The sequence below is a fragment of the Stegodyphus dumicola genome, chromosome X2 (assembly GCF_044657685.1).
Source record: "Stegodyphus dumicola isolate Sdum_Otavi_A_Nest chromosome X2, ASM4465768v1".
NCBI lineage: Eukaryota > Metazoa > Arthropoda > Arachnida > Araneae > Eresidae > Stegodyphus > Stegodyphus dumicola.
In genome coordinates, this window is record NC_140781.1 from 174054576 (window position 1) to 174074950 (window position 20375).

Below are 20375 nucleotides of genomic sequence, written 5' to 3' on the forward strand. Positions count from 1 at the left end.
TAGCTGGAAGATTTGTCTTCATAACATTCAGTATTACAAAAATACATTAAATTGATGCACTTTTATAGAAATAATTTATGCAACTAGCCAAAATCACAGACTAAAACCAGGTATTAGTGCATAAGAGATCAGTTCAAAGCCACATGCTGGCCCATTACCAGTATAATGAAACATGAGGTAATTAGGACGTACTTAATTAAGTTGAAAAGAAATTGTGTTTTGGTATTCAGTTTGAAAGCAGTATGTATTCTATTTCTGAGCCCACTTGTAACAAATATAAGTGAAAAAGACTAGTAGTTCAAATTATTTACTGTTTCTGTCCTAAAGTTTTAAAAAACTGGTTGCATAAGATCTTCACGGTTTCCCTCATTATAATATGAGCAAGCTTCCCTTTTTTACATTAGATGATTTGCTTTTGAAACTGAAGGGCAGCTCAAAGGTATCTCTTACCATTGACGGAGTTCCTTTTTGTGCTTTCTCATAATTAAATATTTCAATTAAATATTTTTGTGTATCGGTATTCTTTGATGTAAATAGTTGTGAGTTTAAACTCAGTCTTTCAAAAATAAATGTCATTATCAGCTTGAGATGTCAGGCAGAATTTATACATACCTAATGACAATCCGAAATTGTTATATAACTCATCAGATGATTTTTCAAGAGGTTTTTCTGTCTTTATAACCATAAACCATGCAAAATTATAGAAATGCTTTATGATTAAGAAATTATATATTTATGTAGTGGAGGTATACAGCTATAGTCTTGGATTATTCAAAGTTTTTATTAGGTTGTATCAGAATTAAAAATATACTTCTAAATATTATGTAATTTTCTGTGTATAAGTTGTATCCTCAGTAGTTGCTATCATTTTCATACAAGATATGATCAGAGTTGTATTACATAATGCAAATCGCAATTTGTTAAACCTAAAGCAGTTTTGGAAATTTACCATCTAGTGTATGAAATAATACCAATGTCATCTCTTTTGAATACTCAAGTCATTTGATTATATGCATCTTAAAGTTAAAATGATGAAAATGTTTGCTTTCTTTATTTGATATGAATTTATTTTACTTTTTTAGGTTATTTATAACTGTTATTGGAGTTGGATGGCTTATTATTTGTACTACTATTATTGGCTACATACCAGAAGGAAGGTTTGTCTAAAATTTTCAGTTTATATTGAGTATTTCAGACAATTTTAATTGTATGATCTAATATTGTGAAGTTTATGTTGGAAACTTCCATAGCCCTATCAAATTTCTACGATTTAATGTAATGTAATGAACTCAGTGCCTAGTTGTCTAAAGTACTTATATATGACTACCTGTCCTAGGCATACAAGCTTATGCATCTCCAAATCCTTTGTAATATTTTTATAGCATTTCATTAGTGAACAGTTAACCCTCTCACTGCGTACGTTTTTTTTTTATCAAAATAGGCTCAAAAATTGCACTTTTGTTTTATTACATATTTCAAATCTACATATATTTTAGAGTTAAAATATATAAAAAAAATTTTAAGAGTTTTTTTTTTTAATATAGAATTAGATCATAGAAAAAGGTTGTCAAAATTGAAGAATAATAGTATAAAAGGAAAATTCTGAAAAATAATATTGCTTAAATTATGATTTATTTTATAAAATACAAAGGTAAAACATATATGCTAATGAAAATATTTGCATAATGTAATGTTTGGCATATAAATTTTGCACCACTGTCCAACATTTTCAATGGAAACTGAATTTTCAGATTCATCATTATCTGCAGAGAAATTCTCATCAGATTCGCTATAACTATCTTCAATATACTTGAAACCAGAGTCAAAACTACTAGCAATGTTGGAAATATCATCAGGAATATAGGTTATATCACTCGCAAAACACTTCCTGCCAGACATCTTTGAGCTCTAAAAAGCGTGCGCAAAATGCTACGTTACGTATTCTTGTATAGTTGGCAGAAATGTGGACAACTAATGCCATCTGTTAGCCCACATGTAAATAAGCAATCAAACATCAAAAGCCGAAAAGCCGAAAGGAAAACTTGAACTAAGAAAGAGCAGGTTGCACAGTTAAATAGATGGCAAAAATTCATCCCTGCGGAAATCGCGGGTTGCGCTGTGCAAATTTTGCTACTTCTACGTTGCCCATGGAAATCGCGGGATGCGCAGCGAGAGGGTTAAAGATCATGCATATTCCAGTTGACATTAGCTTGTATAACTAAAGTCTATCTGGCAATCTCTTCATTGTTTTAGCTTACAGTCATCTCAAGTGTTAAAGTGGAATTTTAATAAAGCAATTAGATTGCGGTTTTTAAAATTATTATCATTTGGTATTTTGTGTATTTTTGATACATTTGTAAGATTGCAACTGATCTGAAAACTGGAGTTAAGTCCTGCAGATCCTACTATACAAGTTATTGCTATTTCTTAAATATTCACAAATTTTTAGTTTTAGGAGAAAGTTCTAAAGTAACCTGTTTGCTTTGCCTAAACTTTTAACATAAAAAGCAGAACTTGTGCTACAAACAAACAACCTCGTTTGACAATATAAATTAAGCAGTAACAGACAAATAAATTCAAACATGGTTAATGTACCCCAAGACTACAGATTGAACAAAATAAGCTATATGCTGGCTCAATATTTTGCCATCACTTAAGTCTAAAATATCGTGTAGCGTGAGAATGCCCAAGTTGAAATATCAGTGTTAAGCAAAGCTGGCAAATTTTAACAGTGCCGCAGGAGTTCCAGATGCTGTCTCTCTAATATTCAAAACCCTCAACTTATATGCTTTCAAAGTTAATTTGCATTCTGGTGAGGCCTATGGAAGCGAAATAATCATAGTAAAGGTCAAAATCATAATAACTGGTTAATTAAAGTAAAATACGTTACACATTTCTCTTTTTAAATTAGAAAAATGTCTGTTCTATGTCTAGCATTTCATAATCTTTATTTGATTTTAAGCTATAAAAACCAGCCAGTTATTCAACCCACTTTTATGGGCTATTATGGATCATAACTTAATTTTTAATTTCCATTATGGGAAGTACTCTTACTATTTAAGAATTGATTTAACTGTATATTTAATGCCTGTACTCTGAACCTGTTTTTGTGTATAATTTGTTTCCAGTTATAAGGTGGTGTAATTATTTAATAATTATAAAATTTTCGTTTTAGGTTCAAAAAGTGGTTATATTGGCATGTGAGTCTGATGTGTTTCAGAATTTTAGCTCGTTCCTTTTCAGCAATTGTTACATATCATAATAGGTGGGCTATTTTTTCAGTACATTATTCAGCTTGGCTTTACTATGATTTTTGCATTTCTATGCTTGATAATTTAAAGAGTGACTTTAAAATTTATCTTCTGCTCAAAAATTTTTTTAATGTTGGAATTTTTTTTTCTTTTTAAAGTGTTTTTCTAAACTTTCTAAAATAAGCTAAAATAAAATTCATTTTTAGATCCAATCCAGAATCCTCTCAAGGATTTTTATGGCAGATGATTAATCTCATTTATATCAAATGGTTTTTAAATCCAAGATAATCTTTTGAAATCAAAATTTGGCATAAAGTGTCTGCAAAACTGTGTTTCTAAGGGTTTTTTTTTTTATTGTAATCTATAAGGATTTTCATAATTAAAGTTTTACAATAATTTTTTATCGATTATAAAATTGTTAAGTCAGAAACATTTCAAATAATTTTCCACCCTATTTTTCCAAATGATTATTTGCACCCTATTTTTTCAAATGATGATATTTTTAATAAAAACCTGCAATTTTATCATTTGAAATAAGTATTGTTGTTTTTTTCTTTGAATAGACAAGCTGAGATTGCACAGGTTTTCAGAAATATCTAATAAAATAGTCCAGCTTTAATAGCCAAAAGTCATTTTCAAAAATAGCAGCAAGAACAGATTTTTATTTGGTAAAATATAATGATTTCATATTTTAACAACAATAATCTTCTTAATCTTCAACATCTTCTATGTGTAATGCTAATTTTTGTTTTAATTCGCTGTCAGTATCTTTAAAGAGATTTAAAAATAAACAGCTGTTAAGGGCACTGCTTTTAATAAACGTTTATAATTTTGACAACATTCTCAAGAACTTTGTTGAATTCTGTTGCTAATTTTTTTTTGGCTGCAAGAACCTCTCAATTAATTAGGCAGGGCGTAAAATTTGCATGATTATTACCAGCAGCTTTAAAAAATAATATAAAACATTAATCACATGAGTTAATGATTTTTAGCCTACATTGCTTTCGTACCATTTATGTGTACTTCAATGCAATTTTTCCATTTTAAACTCTTGATTTAAAAAAATTCTGCAACTTTACTGTATAGGTCTTCCCCTCTGTTATGCTTTTCCAAAGGATGAGAAAATAACAATTCTTCATTGATATTTTCTTTATAAATGTTTCTAACATGTACTAAGAAATAAAGCCTTTTTTAAAATATCAGTCTGACTGTATTGATGTCCAACTGAATTGTTAATTTTTGGCTTTCTTTAACAAGTTACTCAAATTGGTACAGTCAAAAGTTGTTTATTCAGACACCCATAATCCGGAATGATCTATAATCCAGACCTCAAAGCTACAAACTTTCTGCACATGTGTCGCGTTGACGCATGCACATAGGCGTTTACGCGTGCGTGCAAGACCTTTACGGCTGCGAATATGCATGTGCGCATGCACATAATATGTTTACGCATGCGCGTTTAATGTATAACGGACGGTATAAGCTAAGCTAAAATTATCTAATTCAGTTAATGTTGCAAATTGCGTTGTTCCTTAATCTTCGAATTGGATCCGGCTTATTTTTTGCAGACTGTTAGAGCAATTTTATAAAAGTAAGCTTGAACTTTCGATTATGTCAAATAGAATTTCTGATTTATGTTTGCTAATATGTAAAGGATGTACAAAGCGAAAGTATGTTTCGAAGTCTGTTAAACAGAAAGTGGAATTGCTGCAAAAAATGGATGAAGGCATATCCTTTAATTATCTAATCATTCCAAAATATGTTTATCAATTTCACGCTGTTCTGTGGGGGGAGGGAAATGAGGCAGAGCGCAATGAATTGGAAGTTGATCTGTCAGCACTATCCTTATCTTCAGGGCAGATGTTTTTATTTTATTTGGCTTATAAATCCTTACTAAATGTAGTATTTCATCTCGATGTACTCCGTCTTTGATATGATTTAAATCAAATTCCTCGTCATTGTAAATATCACGAATACACATCAAATAGTTTTCTGGTTGCAATTTTCTAATTTCGAATATGTGTAATGTATGTGTAATGTAAGTTCCTCGTCATTATAATTGACTTCCGATAGTTCCGATAGTGAAGAAAGTGACACAGGTTATTGAAAACGAAAAAATTTCGATTGACAAATTAGTCAGTATTTTCGACACAGCAATTATAGTACTTGAACAGCGGAACTTTGTAACTAAACAAGAAATTATGTCTGTTTAGTAGAATTGAAGAGAAAGTTTTATCAAATAAAAAACGAAGCAACTTAAACAACTTACATTGAAAGAAATGTTTAATAAAGTAAACAAATAAATAGTAAGCTTTTTCTTTTTGTAAATTTTGATATGCTTTAGATCATAATTGTTCTTTATTTCATAAATTACGTTTTCATATTTTTAATTTTATAATTTCTGCATGCCATCTTACCAGATTTAAACTGATGATCTATAATCCTGAAAAATCCATAATCCTGAATTGCCGAAGTCCCGACGAGTCCGGATTAAAGACTTTTGACTGTATTGGCTAATTTTATAAATTTTATTGCCAACAGTATCATTTAAAAAAGAGATTTGCCAAATTTCATTATCATATTTACTTTCATTAAGTATTTCTACCATTTTAACAGCAGCAGGTAATACAAAATCTTAATCAATTCTGTATGGATTTTACTCTTGGTAATCAGATATGAAATTTCATATGGCACAAGTTAATATTGTCATAAATTTCTCAAAATATTGCTTTTCTTTATTTGAAAATTTTCAGTATATTCTTTGTTTTATCGATGTAAGAAGGATACATGGATTCAAGATGCCTTTTTAATTTTCATAGTTTCATATTTTCCATAGCTATTATTAGAAATTAAACAAAAATATTATTTCTTATCCTCACAATTGTTGAAGGTAAAGCCAAATTGGAGAAATGTCTCATATTTTCTTTTTCACATCTTACATACCTCTTTAGACACTTTTTGACATTGCTGTCTGTGTCATTAGTTTTGTTACTCAAGTTCAAGCATTCATTCATGTGTAAAAAATATTTTTATCCTGAAATATAGATAAAAAAGCTCTTATAATAACTACAGTACAAAGTCTTTAATCCGGACTCGTCGGAACTTCGGCGATTCTGTATTAGGGTTTTTTCCGGATTATAGATGATCATTTTAAATCTGGTAAGATTGCATGCAGAAATTATACAATTAAAAATATGAAACCGTAATTTATGAAATAAAGAGCAATTATGATCTAAAGGGTATCAAAATTTACAAAAAAAGCTTAATATTTATTTGTTTACTTTATTAAACATTTCTTTCAATGTGCACGTGCGTAAAGCATACATTACACATAGTCGAAATTAGAAAATCGCAACCAGAAAACTATTTGATGTGTATTCGTGATATTTATAATGACGAGGAAATTGATTTAAATCATATCAGAGTACATCGAGATGAAACACTACATTTAGTGAGGAATTATAAGCCGAATAAAATAAAAACATCTGCCCTGAAGATGAGGATTCTGCTGGCAGATCAACTTCCAGTTCACTGCGCGCCGCGACATTGCCCCCCCCCTCCCCTGGCAGAGCAGCAGGAAATTGATAAATAGATTTTGGAATGGTTAGAGAAACAAATTACCTCTCTGTCATTTTCTTCATGCCTTTATCCATTTTTTGCAGCAATTCCACTTTTTGTTTAATAGACATCGAAACATGCTTTCGCTTTGTAGATCCTTTGGCAGCTCCAGAATTGGAAACTCTTTTTGACATAATCAAAAGTTCAAGGTTACTTTTTATAAAATTGCTCTAACAGTCTGCAAAAAATAAGCCGGATCCAATTAGAAGATTAAGGAACAACGCAATCTGCAATATTAACTGAAATACATAATTAGATAATTTTAGCCTAGCTTATACCGTCCGTTATACATTAAACGCGCATGCGTAAACGTATTATGCACATGTGTAAGTGCATATGTGCACGCGTAAACGCATATGCACATGCACATTATGCGTTTACGCATGCGCAGAAAGTATGTAGCTTTGAGGTCCGGATTATATATCATTCCGGATTATGGACGTCTGAATTAAAGACTTTACACTGTATTAAAATAAATACCAACTTTAGTTGAATAAAGCAGTAAAATACAATGCTTTACTGTTCTTGCAATGTACATATTTATTACCATGAAATAGCAACAAATGACAACTATACTGGAAAACCATTATCATTGCACTAAGTTACAGCAGTGTCAACCTTATTCTTGGCACATCATTTTGACACTGGATGTTATGTACTCTGCTATTGTGGTATATTTTGATTCTGAGATAAATTACCATATTTCCTGTCCCATAAGAAGCATATTTTTTATACCAAAATGTGCCTTAAATTCAGCCTGCATCTTATGAGCTGAGGGTATAACGTTTTTCTCTAAAATGCAAGCTCATTTGCCAGAAAAAATGCTATTAAATGTTTTTCCCACATCAGACATAGCAAACAGTTTCCTTTTATCACCAATGTCCTTAATAACATTGTTTTGATCCAGTAGAAAGCAGTAAAATTTTAATAGATTTGACAACACTTCTTAAAAAAATTCCCAAGTAAATTGTAAATATGTAAGGTAATGTAGTTTAGTTTCATCTCGCATGTTAGATCGTGGACTATGATGCTGAAAGTAGTTTAGAAAAATAAACTTTCATAGCACTTATTTACGGGCAATGCAGAGCTTCTTTCAGATGAGTCATTGTTATGAAACGCATCAAATTGTAATAGGTTCTGGCTAAGTAATTTGCATATTAAATGTGAATTCTTAAATGTGAATAGCACTATTTTTTACTCGAAATTATGCCACATCAATAACAAGACATATTACAAACCACAGCAACCAATCACATGAGCAGTATGGAAGGAATTTCATTTTCAAAACCATTGAACGTTTTTGTGCTGTCACTCACTTTAGCCCAACTTAATTTGAAAATGATAATATTCTTTATTATTACATTTTAAAATGCAAGCAACAATTTCTGGGTGCTGCCATGTCTACACAACACACTTTTGTTTGTTTGCATCATGTTTGGTGCTTTAAAATAAAAGAGTTCTTCTGGTTTGCCAATTTCTATTTCCTGAAATTGAAAGTGTTTCAGTGATTGGTGCATTGGAATCTGGGGCAATAAACTCAGAGTCTACAGGCAGTCAAACTTAAGTGGCATGATAATGTATTTCAGTGTGTAATATGTTCCTTTCTGTTTACTGTTCATAACTGCTTTAACCCTTTCCGACACTTTACCTTTTAAAGTCAGAGTTTTGATAAAAAAAAAAAAAAAAAAAGGTAGGCAGTCTAATTAGGCCTAGGGGAGTACACAGGTAAAATTTTGTGAAGATAGCACTTATGGTTTTAATTCTGTGGGTGTGCCCAAAGTGGCATACTGATTGAATACAGCTTCGAAACGCGTGCTGAAACGAGCATTGTTGTCAATGAACTGACCGATGAAATGCGAAGAAACAAAGAATACAGACTCTCAGTTGGTCCTAGATTATCGGTGAGCCCAGTTTGGGCACACCTAGGGTTTGCCGTTTGATTTTAGACAAGATTTCAAGGTAAAAATTTAAAACTAATATAGAATAAGGAGATTAGCATACAGCCAAAACAAAACATAGAAATTTCCCTTTAAACAATTCTTTTTATACCCTAAAAGAGATATGGAAGATTTCTTTGAAAAATGAATATCTTAAAAAAACTAAACATGGCTAAAATATATAGATTGTTTTTTGTTGAACTGCCATCTACTATAAATAAAGAAGGTTTAGAGTAACCTATAAATCCTTTTTCATTCAATTTTTCTCTGTGTGCAGAATGAAATTTTTAGGTGTGCCTAGACCAGACACTGTGCCGCAAAGTGTTAACAAAGAGAAACTTGCATAAAAAGTTAAAATTAGAGTACCCTCAAGGGTTATAAAGAGGGAAGATTGCTGTACAGTACTGGATTTAAACTTAAAGTCATGAATTATGCTTGAGAGCATGGAAAGAGAGCAGCTGAAACATGTTTCAACCCATCTCTGACTGAGAAAATGATATGAGAATAGAGGATGCAGAAGATGATTTAGTGAATACAGGTAGGAGTAAGAGAACTTTATGTTTATGTGCTCCTAAATGACCGAAGCTTGTGAAACATGTTAAGAGCTGGATAATAAATCACAGAAAGAGTTCACTGTTGTAAAAATAATAATTGAATCGAGAAAATTAGCAATGGATATGTCTATTGCCGATTTCTCTTGGACAACATCATGGTGTGAGAGATTCATGAAGAGAAATGGTCAATGCATGAGTACCAGAACTGCAATAGCACAAAAAGTGCCACTTGAATATGAAACAAATATTGTAGAATTCTAAAAATGCATCATAAACTTGATGTGTTTTGAGATAGAACAAATAGGAAACATAGATGAGGGTACCCTTGGATGTTTGATGTGCCGTCAAATAGAATAGAGGACATTAAAAATGTTATGACAGTAATGATGAAGACTTTTGGTAATGAGAAGCCACACTGTACTCCTGTTCTTGCATGTTGTACTGACAGCTTAAAATTCCCTCTATTCTGTAAACAATAAGCCTTAATATGTAATTCCACATAGAATTTATGTTGATATTCATCTCAGATGATGGATGGATGGATGGAAAGGGTATGAAGCTTTAGTCACAGATGTGGTGTAGATGCCCAGATGGACTGGAAGAAATAATTTTTATTTGTATGTGATCAGTTTAAGGCCCATATAATGGAATCAGCAAAAATCCTTGCAGTTGAGCTGAAGATGCATCTTGCTATCATTCTTGAAGTGACTTCTCAACTGCAGCCTCTGTATGTTTTAGTCAATAAACTGTTCAAGGAATTTGTAAATGATGTGCAGTAGATAAAGTGGATTGAGGCACCAAATCATGATATCACACCTATGGAGAAAATGAAACTGTCATTTTCAGTGCTCATGGGTGGGTAAAGAAGTTCTAGCAGGAAGTGAAACTATCATAAAATCTTTTAAAAAGTATGGCATTAACAATGGGATAAATGAAAATGAAGATGATATTGTATATGAGGAAAGTAACAAATCCAGCAGCAGTGACAACCTTGGGGCAAAATAACCGCATATATGATTCTCGCAGCAGTGATGACAAATTTCTGGAACTCAATGATGAATAATCACTGCTAATTGTTTCCATTTTTGTGGTATAAAGTGTTATTATTAAAATATATGCTTTGATCTTTTTCTGCCCGTTCTAACTGTTTTCTTGTGAATTCTAAACTGATAAATCACAGTGCATCTTATAGGCTGAGAAATATGATGTATGCTGAAATTGCTATGATGATGCACTTAAGAGATATTTTTCAATAACTCAGTTTCGCTAGCATTATGATTTTACAATTGTGCTGCATAGAAAATGTAATAAATTAATAAAGGGATTGCAACTAACGTTTCTTTAAATTCATATATTTACACTACATTTTCGTGACCTCAACATTTCTCCTTGCAACCTTTTTTGGGATTGCAACCTGCAGTTTAAGAAGCGCTGTTAGAATATTAATTCAGGAACTGGCATCATTGAAAAAAGTTGCAATATTTTTGGAATACAAGGTTATTCAAATATGACAAGAGCTGATATTTTTTTAACTGAAACCTCTACTTTGAAGGAAAAAGTTAAAATGTCGCCCACTAATGTACACCACCCCCTGAGTTGATACATTTTTACTGCTGCTCTGAAAGCATTTTTATGCCCTTTTCTTTAGGAGTCTTTCATTTGGTTGTGAATCCGCTCCTAAGCACTGATGATGAGGGATGTTGTGCATAACTGCATGCCTTCAAAGTGGAATTTAAGCTTGGAAAAAGGAAATGAATTAGTAGACCTACTTCATTGATGGTCGGTGTAGACTTCCAAAATGCAAGCTGCTGGACTGGCGAGAACTGGCAGTCTGCACATGCATCACTTTGTTATCATGTGTTTACTTGCATGGAATCCTCCGGACATATACTTTGTCATAGTGCACACTTTTTTAGAATGATTTCTACAATACTAACACTGAGTGAAAGCACTGATGCAAGTTCTTTGATAATAGACCTACTTTCTTAAATACTGCATTCACACGATCAGTGTTTGTCAGGTTGATGCACTTTCATCCCTCAACAAAGCATTTACACCGCGCAAATGCATAGGTTCTAGAGAGATGCTCATGCCCATTCTGTGCTTCTTAAACTGCGTCTCTCAAAATTTTAGATGACTGGACAGTTTTCGAATCAGAAATTTGATCGCAATGCTTTAGTTACTCTATGCTCTAAGGAAGCTAGTGTTTGTTTACCACTGTTCTGACTGCAAGGCACAGCTGAGGAAGTTCTAATCTGCATGGAAGTTAAGGCAGACATAGTGGCTGTACTGACCCTAAAGACACACAGTGCTGTGCTTGGGTATTGGTTTGTGACAGCAACAATTCCAGTAATATTTGAACCACCTTGTATTTACTGTTATGAATTCTTTGATGTGTAACATTTTGAGATAGAAATAGTAATTAAAATTAATTATGCAATAAAGCAAGTTTAATTCATTTATCATTAACTGATATAATTTCAGATCACAAAATTTTGAAATTTTATTGAATTAGAATGTTTTGATACAGTAGGTTTTATATTTTAAGAAACTTAATCATTTTTATTAATCAATTACTTTTAAAATTTTATTAAGCCAATAGTCTCAGTTATCAAAAATTTGATTTAAAAGAAATTAAAATAGCAGATGGTAACAGGGCAGAGGTAAAAATTTGCTTTTTAACCCTTTAACTGCCGCGGGCGTATATATACGCCTTGCTCAGCCGATGCGTTAACTGCCCCAGATGCGCAGCCGATGCGTTAACTTTGCGAATAATTTTAGGTGTAGCAGCGCAAAGCAAATGATAGCAGTTTGGAAGGACGTATATATACGCCTGGGGCAGTTAACGCATCGGCTGAGCAAGGCGTATATATACGCCCGCGGCAGTTAAGGGGTTAAGAGAGGAAGAATTAAAAATTGGATTTCTTATTTCTTGTAACGTAAAAAAATTGCTTAAAATATTATTAATAAATATATATCATGTATTATTAATAAAAATAGAATAAAGAAATTCCACATAAATAATTCTCAAAAGTATATTTGGAAGTTTAAGGTTAAAAATAACCGTGGCAATTCATTGAAGATTATAACAAAAACACATCAGCCATATTTGGCAGTATTATCACTTATAACAAAGATGCCAAATTTCATGCATAAATTCACATATAAATAATGTATATATATATGTGATATATAACAAAATACAATAGTTGCTTTAAATATGTAAGATGTAACAAAACACGATAGTTGTTAAAAAAAATAATTGGTGACCTCAAAATTAACATTCTAAATTTGGTGATCTCCCCCTAATTTCACCTTTTCTGCCAAATTCCAGATTTTTGTATGTTACGTACTGCAGATACCTCTTGTCCAATCAAATTAATTGTAAACCAAAACTTGGAACTAAAACTTTTCCAACTCCCTCCCTTCTTCCTCTGAAGTACTGCAACATTCTTCCCTCTTTCGCTTACGCTCCTCTGTTGACAAGACACTGCTGTTCTACGCAGCTGCTTATTTGCCTAAGATAACGTCATACTTTAAAATGGAACTTATTGTATTCAACTATAAAATATTTTTTCCGCAAAAAAAAAAAAAAAAAAAAAAAAATTATTTAATATGCGTAAAAATTGAGATTCGTCAAGCTCGGTTGTGCTAAATTCATCATCATGCTTTTCCACTCAGCCCTACCTTCAGCCATTATGGTCTTCTCAGTCTTCTACGCAATATTGTAAGCTGTTAAAAGTTCCAGTACCTTTACCTACGCATTTTAAAATCATTATGTATATACATATATATATCACAATATATAAATTCACGTATACGTTTGAATTTATTGAATAAAAATCTCTAATTTTTTCAGCTATGGCTATAAATATAGCTACTTTAAAATGATGATAAAAATGTTATGGTTTATAATTCAAAAGATTTTTTAAAAATTATTTAAAAAAATTAATTTTTTAAATTGGGGGAAAAATGCATGAGTTTATGTGCAATGAATCTCAATTTCAAATTATGCAAGAAAAAATAAGTAACTGTAATTAAAAAAGTGGTATTAAATATAACGAAATTTAATAAATGTTGCAGAGTTAAAATTGTGAGTGTTAAATACTGCTAGGTGATACTGCTAGTATAAACCGTGCACTTTGCCATAACTTGAGGTGTAGAATCAAAATTTGGAAAAGAATTGGTATATTGTTTCAGATAAAGCCCGATTTTGGGTCAAAATGCATATGTTAGAACAACTCTCTGTATAAATCTTATATAAGTCTTAAATTCCATATCTGAGACCTGAAAAACACAAGTTCTTGATTTCATTGATCAAAGAACTGTCCACCCCTATTTTTTACATTTTTACTTTCATGCTCAACTTTAGCATTACCAATAGCCATCTAATTTAATCATATCTTAACTCATATATGTATTCCGTTTTAAATGTTGGAGGGTATTTATACTACACTCATGTCCATAAATTAAGGATAATTTGGAGTCACGCGGAAATCGAATTCTAAAATAAATATATCACATGTAAAATCACTACACACATCTTCAAGAATCATATGCAAATTTCAGGAAGTAACCAGATGACACCGATGGTATGTCACAATGATGAGAGTGTAAGAGAGTGATATATGAGGAATACAGGCAAAGAAGTAAAATTGTTTGCAGGCGCTTTATAAGCATTTCAGTGCAATAACCAAATAGTTATGACACAAAGGACGCATTTGGATGATTTTTTACGTGGTAGAATTATCGGCCGTGTGGAATGTGGGCGTACCCAACTGGAAGTATCAGACGAACTTGGAATTGCCCAGAGTGTCATCTCCAGGCTTTGGTAACAATTTCATAATGATGGTAATGTGAGTAGACGTTACAGCACAGGTCGCCCCAGAGTTACAACGGCGAATGAAGACCGGTATTTGGCAGTTACTGCCAAAAGAAACAGGCGGAGCACAGCCTCAGACCTGTCTCTTCAGCCACTGGTATGACAATTTCAAGGCAGACCGTGTACAGACGCTTAGGGCAGATTGGTCTATATGCTATGCATTCCACTTACTGCAACTCGCTGTCGCCTGCGGTTAGCCTGGAGTAGAGAGCATGCACTGTGGACACTGCAACAGTGGGCTTGTGTGATGTTTTCCGACGAGTCCAGGTTTAGCTTGCAGTCTGATTCTTGCTGGACTTTCATATGGAGAGCTCCAGATACCCGTTACCACCAAGAAAACATCATTGAACGACACCATTACGGTGGTGCAGGAGTGCTCGTTTGGGGTGGAATTATTCTGGGTTCCAGAACTGACCTGCATGTTCAAATTGGAACCATGACAAGCCAAATCTATCGGGACGTCATTCTGGATCAACATGTACGTTTGTTTCGGGGCACCATGGGCGTACAATTTGTGTTTATGGATGACAACGCCCGTCCTCACCGTGCAAACGTCGTAAGCCAATGCCTTCAATCAGAGGATATCACCCGTATGGACTGGCCAGCATTCTCACCGGACTTGAATCCAGTAGAGCACGTGTAGGATATGCTTGGTCGACGAGTTGCAGCAATTCAACCTCCTACTACATGTCTACCGGAACTTCGGAGAGCATTGCTTTTTGAGTGGTGTAATATCCCCCAAGATCAGATCGATAATTTGATACTCAGCATGCCTAGGCGTTGTACGGACTATATTGCATCGTCTTTGAGACATACAATGTATTAACAATCATACCAACCATGTAATATTGGTTTTTTGTAAATAGGATTTTTTTGTAATTTGCTCCAGGGAGAAAAAATCCCTAATTTTTTAATAATATCAAACATATAGCATCCTTTTTTGCTCTTTACCTTTTGTTTAATAAATAAGCTTTACAAATAAGTCAAATTTGTTTTGCTTCTAACTCTTCCTTTGCCTGATTTTGCATTATCCTTAATTTATGGACATGAGTGTATAAGGTATTTCTCCCGCCTTCTTAGCATGCCTTCGTAGTGTAGTGGTCTGCATGCTGGACGCATATTCCAGAGGTCCGTGGTTTGATTCCCGGTGAGGGCGTTGCTCATTTTTCACCTCTTCTGCTTCCAAAAATATACCTAATGTCTCTACAGTACTTTTGCATTCTTTTTATGATTTCATAATACAGTCAAAAGTCGTTAATCCGGACTCGTTGGGACTTCGGCGATTCCGAATTATCGATTTTTCTGGATTATAGATCATCAGTTTAAATATGGCAAAATGGCATGCAGAAATTACAAAATTAAAAATATGAATCCAAAATTTATGAAATAAAGAACAATTATGATCTAAAGGGTATCAAAATATACTAAAAGAAAAAGCTTAATATTTATTTGTTTACTTTATTAAACATTTCTTTTAATGTAAGTTTGTTTAAGTTGCTTCATTCATGTGACAATACTTTCTCTTTAATTCTATTAAACAGACATAATTTCTTGTTTGGTTACAAAGTTCCGCTGTTCAAGACCTATAATTGCTGTGTCGAGAATACCGACTAATTTGTCAATTGAAATGTTTTCATTTTCAATAACCTCTCTGTCACTTTCTTCACTATCGGAAGTGAATTATAATGACGAGGAACTTGATTTAAATCATATCAAAGATGGAGTACATCGAAATGAAATACTACATTTAGTAAGGAATTATAAGCCAAATACAATAAAAACATCTACCCTGAAGATAAGGAGGTACTTACATATTAACGCAACCAGGCCAAAATTCGCATAAATTGCAAAATTTGGCGACCCTACTTACGGCAACCCTATGTGTTATATGTAGTTTTGTAAAAAGAGCATGTGGAGATTCACAAAATTTTCCTGCATTTTCGTGCAAATTTTTGTAATTTATGAGAAAATAGCAGTGTACATGGATATAGTGAAGAGTGTGCGCAATGCCATTTTTGTGCAATTCTGGGATGTTTTTTTAAGTAAAAATAAGTCGACGTGTACATGGTTATGGCGAATACGGTTTTCAATCAGTGCTAAAAGCAATAGCCAAAAGATTTCCGCCGAAAAAATAATTCTGCAACTTGTTCAAATTCGAAACCGGAAGGGTTTAATTGCTATTTTATATTTTAAAACAAAATAATATAAAAAACTGTATTAAAAATTATCTGTAATTAATAAATGTACATTTTCTTTCTATTCATACTTTTTTACTCAAACTTACAAAAAGCGTCAACCTGGTTGCGATAATACGTAAGTACCGACAAGGGTAATGCTGACAGATCAAATTCCAATTCATTGCGCGTCGCAGCATTCCCCCCGCTGAGCAGCGTGAAATTGATAAACATATTTTGGATTTCGAAACATACTTTCGCTTTAGATCCTTTACATATTAGCAAATATATATCGGAACTTCTATTTGATATAATCGAAAGTTAAGCTTACTTTTATAAAATTGCTGTAACAGTCTGCAAAAAATAATAAGCCGGATCCAATTTGAAGATTAAGGAACAACACAATCTGCAACATTAACTGAATTGGATAATTTTAACTTAGCTTATACAGTCCATTATACGTTAAACGCGCATTCGTAAACGTATTATGCGCTTGCGCACACGTATATTTGCAGCCGTAAAGGTCTTACACGCACGCATAAACGTCAAAGCGACGCATTCGCAGAAATTTTGTAGGTTTGAGGTCCGAATTATAGATCATTCCGGATTATGGGTGTCCAAATTAACGACTTTTAACTGTATTTGTTTGTATAAAAGTGATTTAAAGTTTTTTAATAATAAGTAAGTAAAATTTATAAATGAGATATGCTAGATGAATAACAAGAAAGGCCATGCAATTAACAAAGCAAAACATCAGTAATTTACCTAAAATTCTATTTTCTGTAGTTAAAAGAGCTGGCTGCATATAGCTAGTGATTTGCTTCATGAGTAACATAAATATAGCAAGTTTTTATTGGCAAATCATCAGTGTAAGCAGGTAACTATGGGACTGTATCATAATCAAGTAATGTCTCATTCCATCATTTTCTGTTGTACTTTTTTTTTAGGTGCAGATTAAACTTCTGCCACAGATATTTCCTGAAACAGGCTATGTATTACCATATTATATTAGTTTCCTTTTGTTGCCTAAGTGAGAATGTTAAAAAGTTTATCATATCTTTTCTAAATTCTACCATTAGAAGCAAAGTAACAGTTTTAGCATTTTGTGGGCCTGAGTATTACATTGTTCATTTTTTTTTTTTTTTCATTTTAATTGCCTGTGCAATAATGTCATTATTAGTAAGAGTGGCGAATCCAATAATTTTCCTTTCAGCATATTCAGAAGATTTTTTTAAGTGCTGATTTAATTAAAAATAAATTATCTTTAAGGATTGCACAATTTGGCAATTGCCAAATGATGGATAATCTCATCTAAACTCTTCCAAGACAAAGTTATCATCAATACTAAAAGATACATCCTTTCAGAAAACTACAAAATGAAATATATTATGGTACAAGAGGAGCACAAAAATGGGGCGATGAAAGATCATTTTGTGAAGAAAAAGGGGGGTTGAAAGCAGATGTTGCTTTGGCAGTTGCATTCCATTTCTGATTAAGTATTTGGTTTAGCTCATGTTGGCAGAATTCTGTCAACTGCATGTTGACTTCACAATTGTACAGGCATGAATTACTTTACACATGTAGATTAAAATAATTGCATATATTCTTATGTGTGAGTTTCTATATGTCTGTGTTTCTTAGATTTAATAAAAAAAGACTAGTCTTTTAATGAAGTTACATATATTGTTTGGATTGCCATTCCTATCTCTAGTTAGGTTTCATTCCAACATTTAATTTTGTTCCATGTGGTACCTTGTTAATCAAAAAGTACCAAGATATTCCAACTTTACTTAAAAAAATTATAAGCAGTATTCCTATTATGATTTAAAAAAAAATACTTTTATTCCTACTAGCTGATTGAAGATTTTTTAAAATTTATTCTAGCATTGTTTATATTTCTAATTTTCTCCTCATCAGCTGGTATATTTCATATTTATTGCAGTTGATTTATGTGCAATCTGAACAAATTTATCATGTTTTAGGGAAAATAGAGCTAAAGGAGGGGGAATATGCGTTGCCAATCACACTTCTCCTATTGATGTGGTGATACTTGCTTGTGACAACTGCTACGCACTGGTATGTATAAATTTATGTAGGGAGATAATTTAACTCTTTAAAAACTGTACATTATTCATATGATTTAAGAAGGAACTGAATGTTGGAAATATTAAAATTTTTCATAAGTTATTAAAAGAAACTAAGAAATTTGAGATTTTCGTCATCTCTATTTGTATAAAGTTTGTTGATATTTTTCTTTAAGGTTGGGCAAAAGCAAGGAGGCTTTTTAGGAATTCTTCAGAGGGCCCTTGCACGTGCTACTTCTCATGTGTGGTTTGAGCGATTTGAAATGAAAGACAGAGCACTTGTCACAAGAAGGTTGTTTAAAAAAATGTAGATTTTTAGTTTTGAAGGATTTATGAAAGAAATCTAATTTAAATGTTTTTTTTATCGTATTTAATTAAAGAGCTAAACAAACAAGTATTCTGTTAAGAAAGGGCTGCATATTTTCCTTTATTAATTCATTGTTGTCAATGCAAAATTTTTCACCTCTAAAGTAAATAAGAATGAATATTAGAATTTTTTTGCGATGCCATGCTCGAGCTATTTTGTTTCTTAGACAGGGTTCGAAGCGGTCCTTATAAGTGCTTATAAGTCCTTATACTTGAAAATAAAATATAAAGGCCCTTATAGGTGCTTACTTTTTCTTTAAAGCCCTTATTTTTTTGCTTTTAGTGCTTTTTTTTAAATGAATGCACAATTTTTCCCCGTACCAAAGACAAGACTAAATAAACAACTTTTCTTCCTAATATGGAATGTCAGATTGTGAATCATACTCCCGGAAATAGCTTTTCCCCCTTTCTCTGCATTAACATAACCTCTGGTGTGCACAGAGAGTACAGACAGGTGCCCGTCGTTCTGTTGGTCAAAGAATTGCGAAAGCAGTAGAAAATTCCAGTACATTTGGCATTCTTTTCCTCCTACCCAAATACTACACACGTTTGAATTTCTATAAATATCTTAATAATTTGCATTCTCGTTCCGCTTGGTCAGTTCATATTCAATTTTATTATGATATTATGATCGTTATGCTTATATTATGAGCTTATGTATGAATGTTTATAATAACATAGTTGCAGTAACTGCTGAAGTATAGTAAACTTCCAAAAATGGTTGTGTTTTAACACAGATTAGCTTTCTAATTAATAATATTCGGAATGACATAAATAAAGGGAAAGTAATCGAATAGTCAAAATAATTTCATTTTTTGGCCAATACATTATACAGTATGAAGGTCGGGAGGTTCTCCCCTTTCTCCGCAAAATCACGAATATTGAGACTGTTACAGTTCGTTGCAAAACAAGCAACGGACTTTTTTTTTTTTTTTTTTTTTTTTGTCAGTCACTTTCCAATCTGGACTGAATAAGACTAAAAGTTTTGCGGTCTACCAACCCAAGCGAAGAATGATTCTATTCCGGAAATTTAACGCAGTCTGTTGAAAATTAGAATGAAAAACACCCCAAGTCTCTTTCTTTTCCTTGATTTAGTTCTTTATTCTCCCAATATCGGCAGCTGTTGAATCCAATTGCATAATATCATGTAGGGAAGAATTACAGCGCACATATTGCGCAATAACATTTGTGATATTTTGCAGAGATAATTAAGTTTGATGTTCGGTCCGAGATTTGTTTATGAACACTTAAAAGAGTTTTACTGTGCTTGCTAAGCAGAATATTTTTCTGTTCCGTTGGTTTGTTTTTATATGATGCACATATCGAAATGTCAAAAGCATTTATTTAGCGGAAAAATCTAAAGAACGGCTACAGTCTATCCCCCCCCTCCGCTCCTCTTTTTCAAGTTACGCTCGACCGTCCGAATATTCGCCAATTTTCAAGTATGCGGGTAGTTAAGCTTTTACTGTTAAAGGATGACTGCACGAAGCAAATTTCTGTCTTCTGATT

At 32.6% G+C, this 20375-nt stretch overlaps 1 protein-coding gene across 2 annotated transcripts in view; it reads left to right on the forward strand.

Moving 5' to 3' along the window:
* LOC118199665 (glycerol-3-phosphate acyltransferase 3-like) overlaps positions 1-20375 on the forward strand; it is a 138782-nt gene that overhangs the window by 77386 nt on the left and 41021 nt on the right. For both annotated transcript variants that reach the window (XM_085809728.1, XM_035371564.2), the window contains exons 7-10: positions 1083-1157; positions 3176-3265; positions 18399-18492; positions 18677-18792. In XM_085809728.1, the coding sequence (XP_085665854.1) occupies positions 1083-1157; positions 3176-3265; positions 18399-18492; positions 18677-18792 (375 nt within the window). The remainder of the gene's footprint in view (positions 1-1082; positions 1158-3175; positions 3266-18398; positions 18493-18676; positions 18793-20375) is intronic.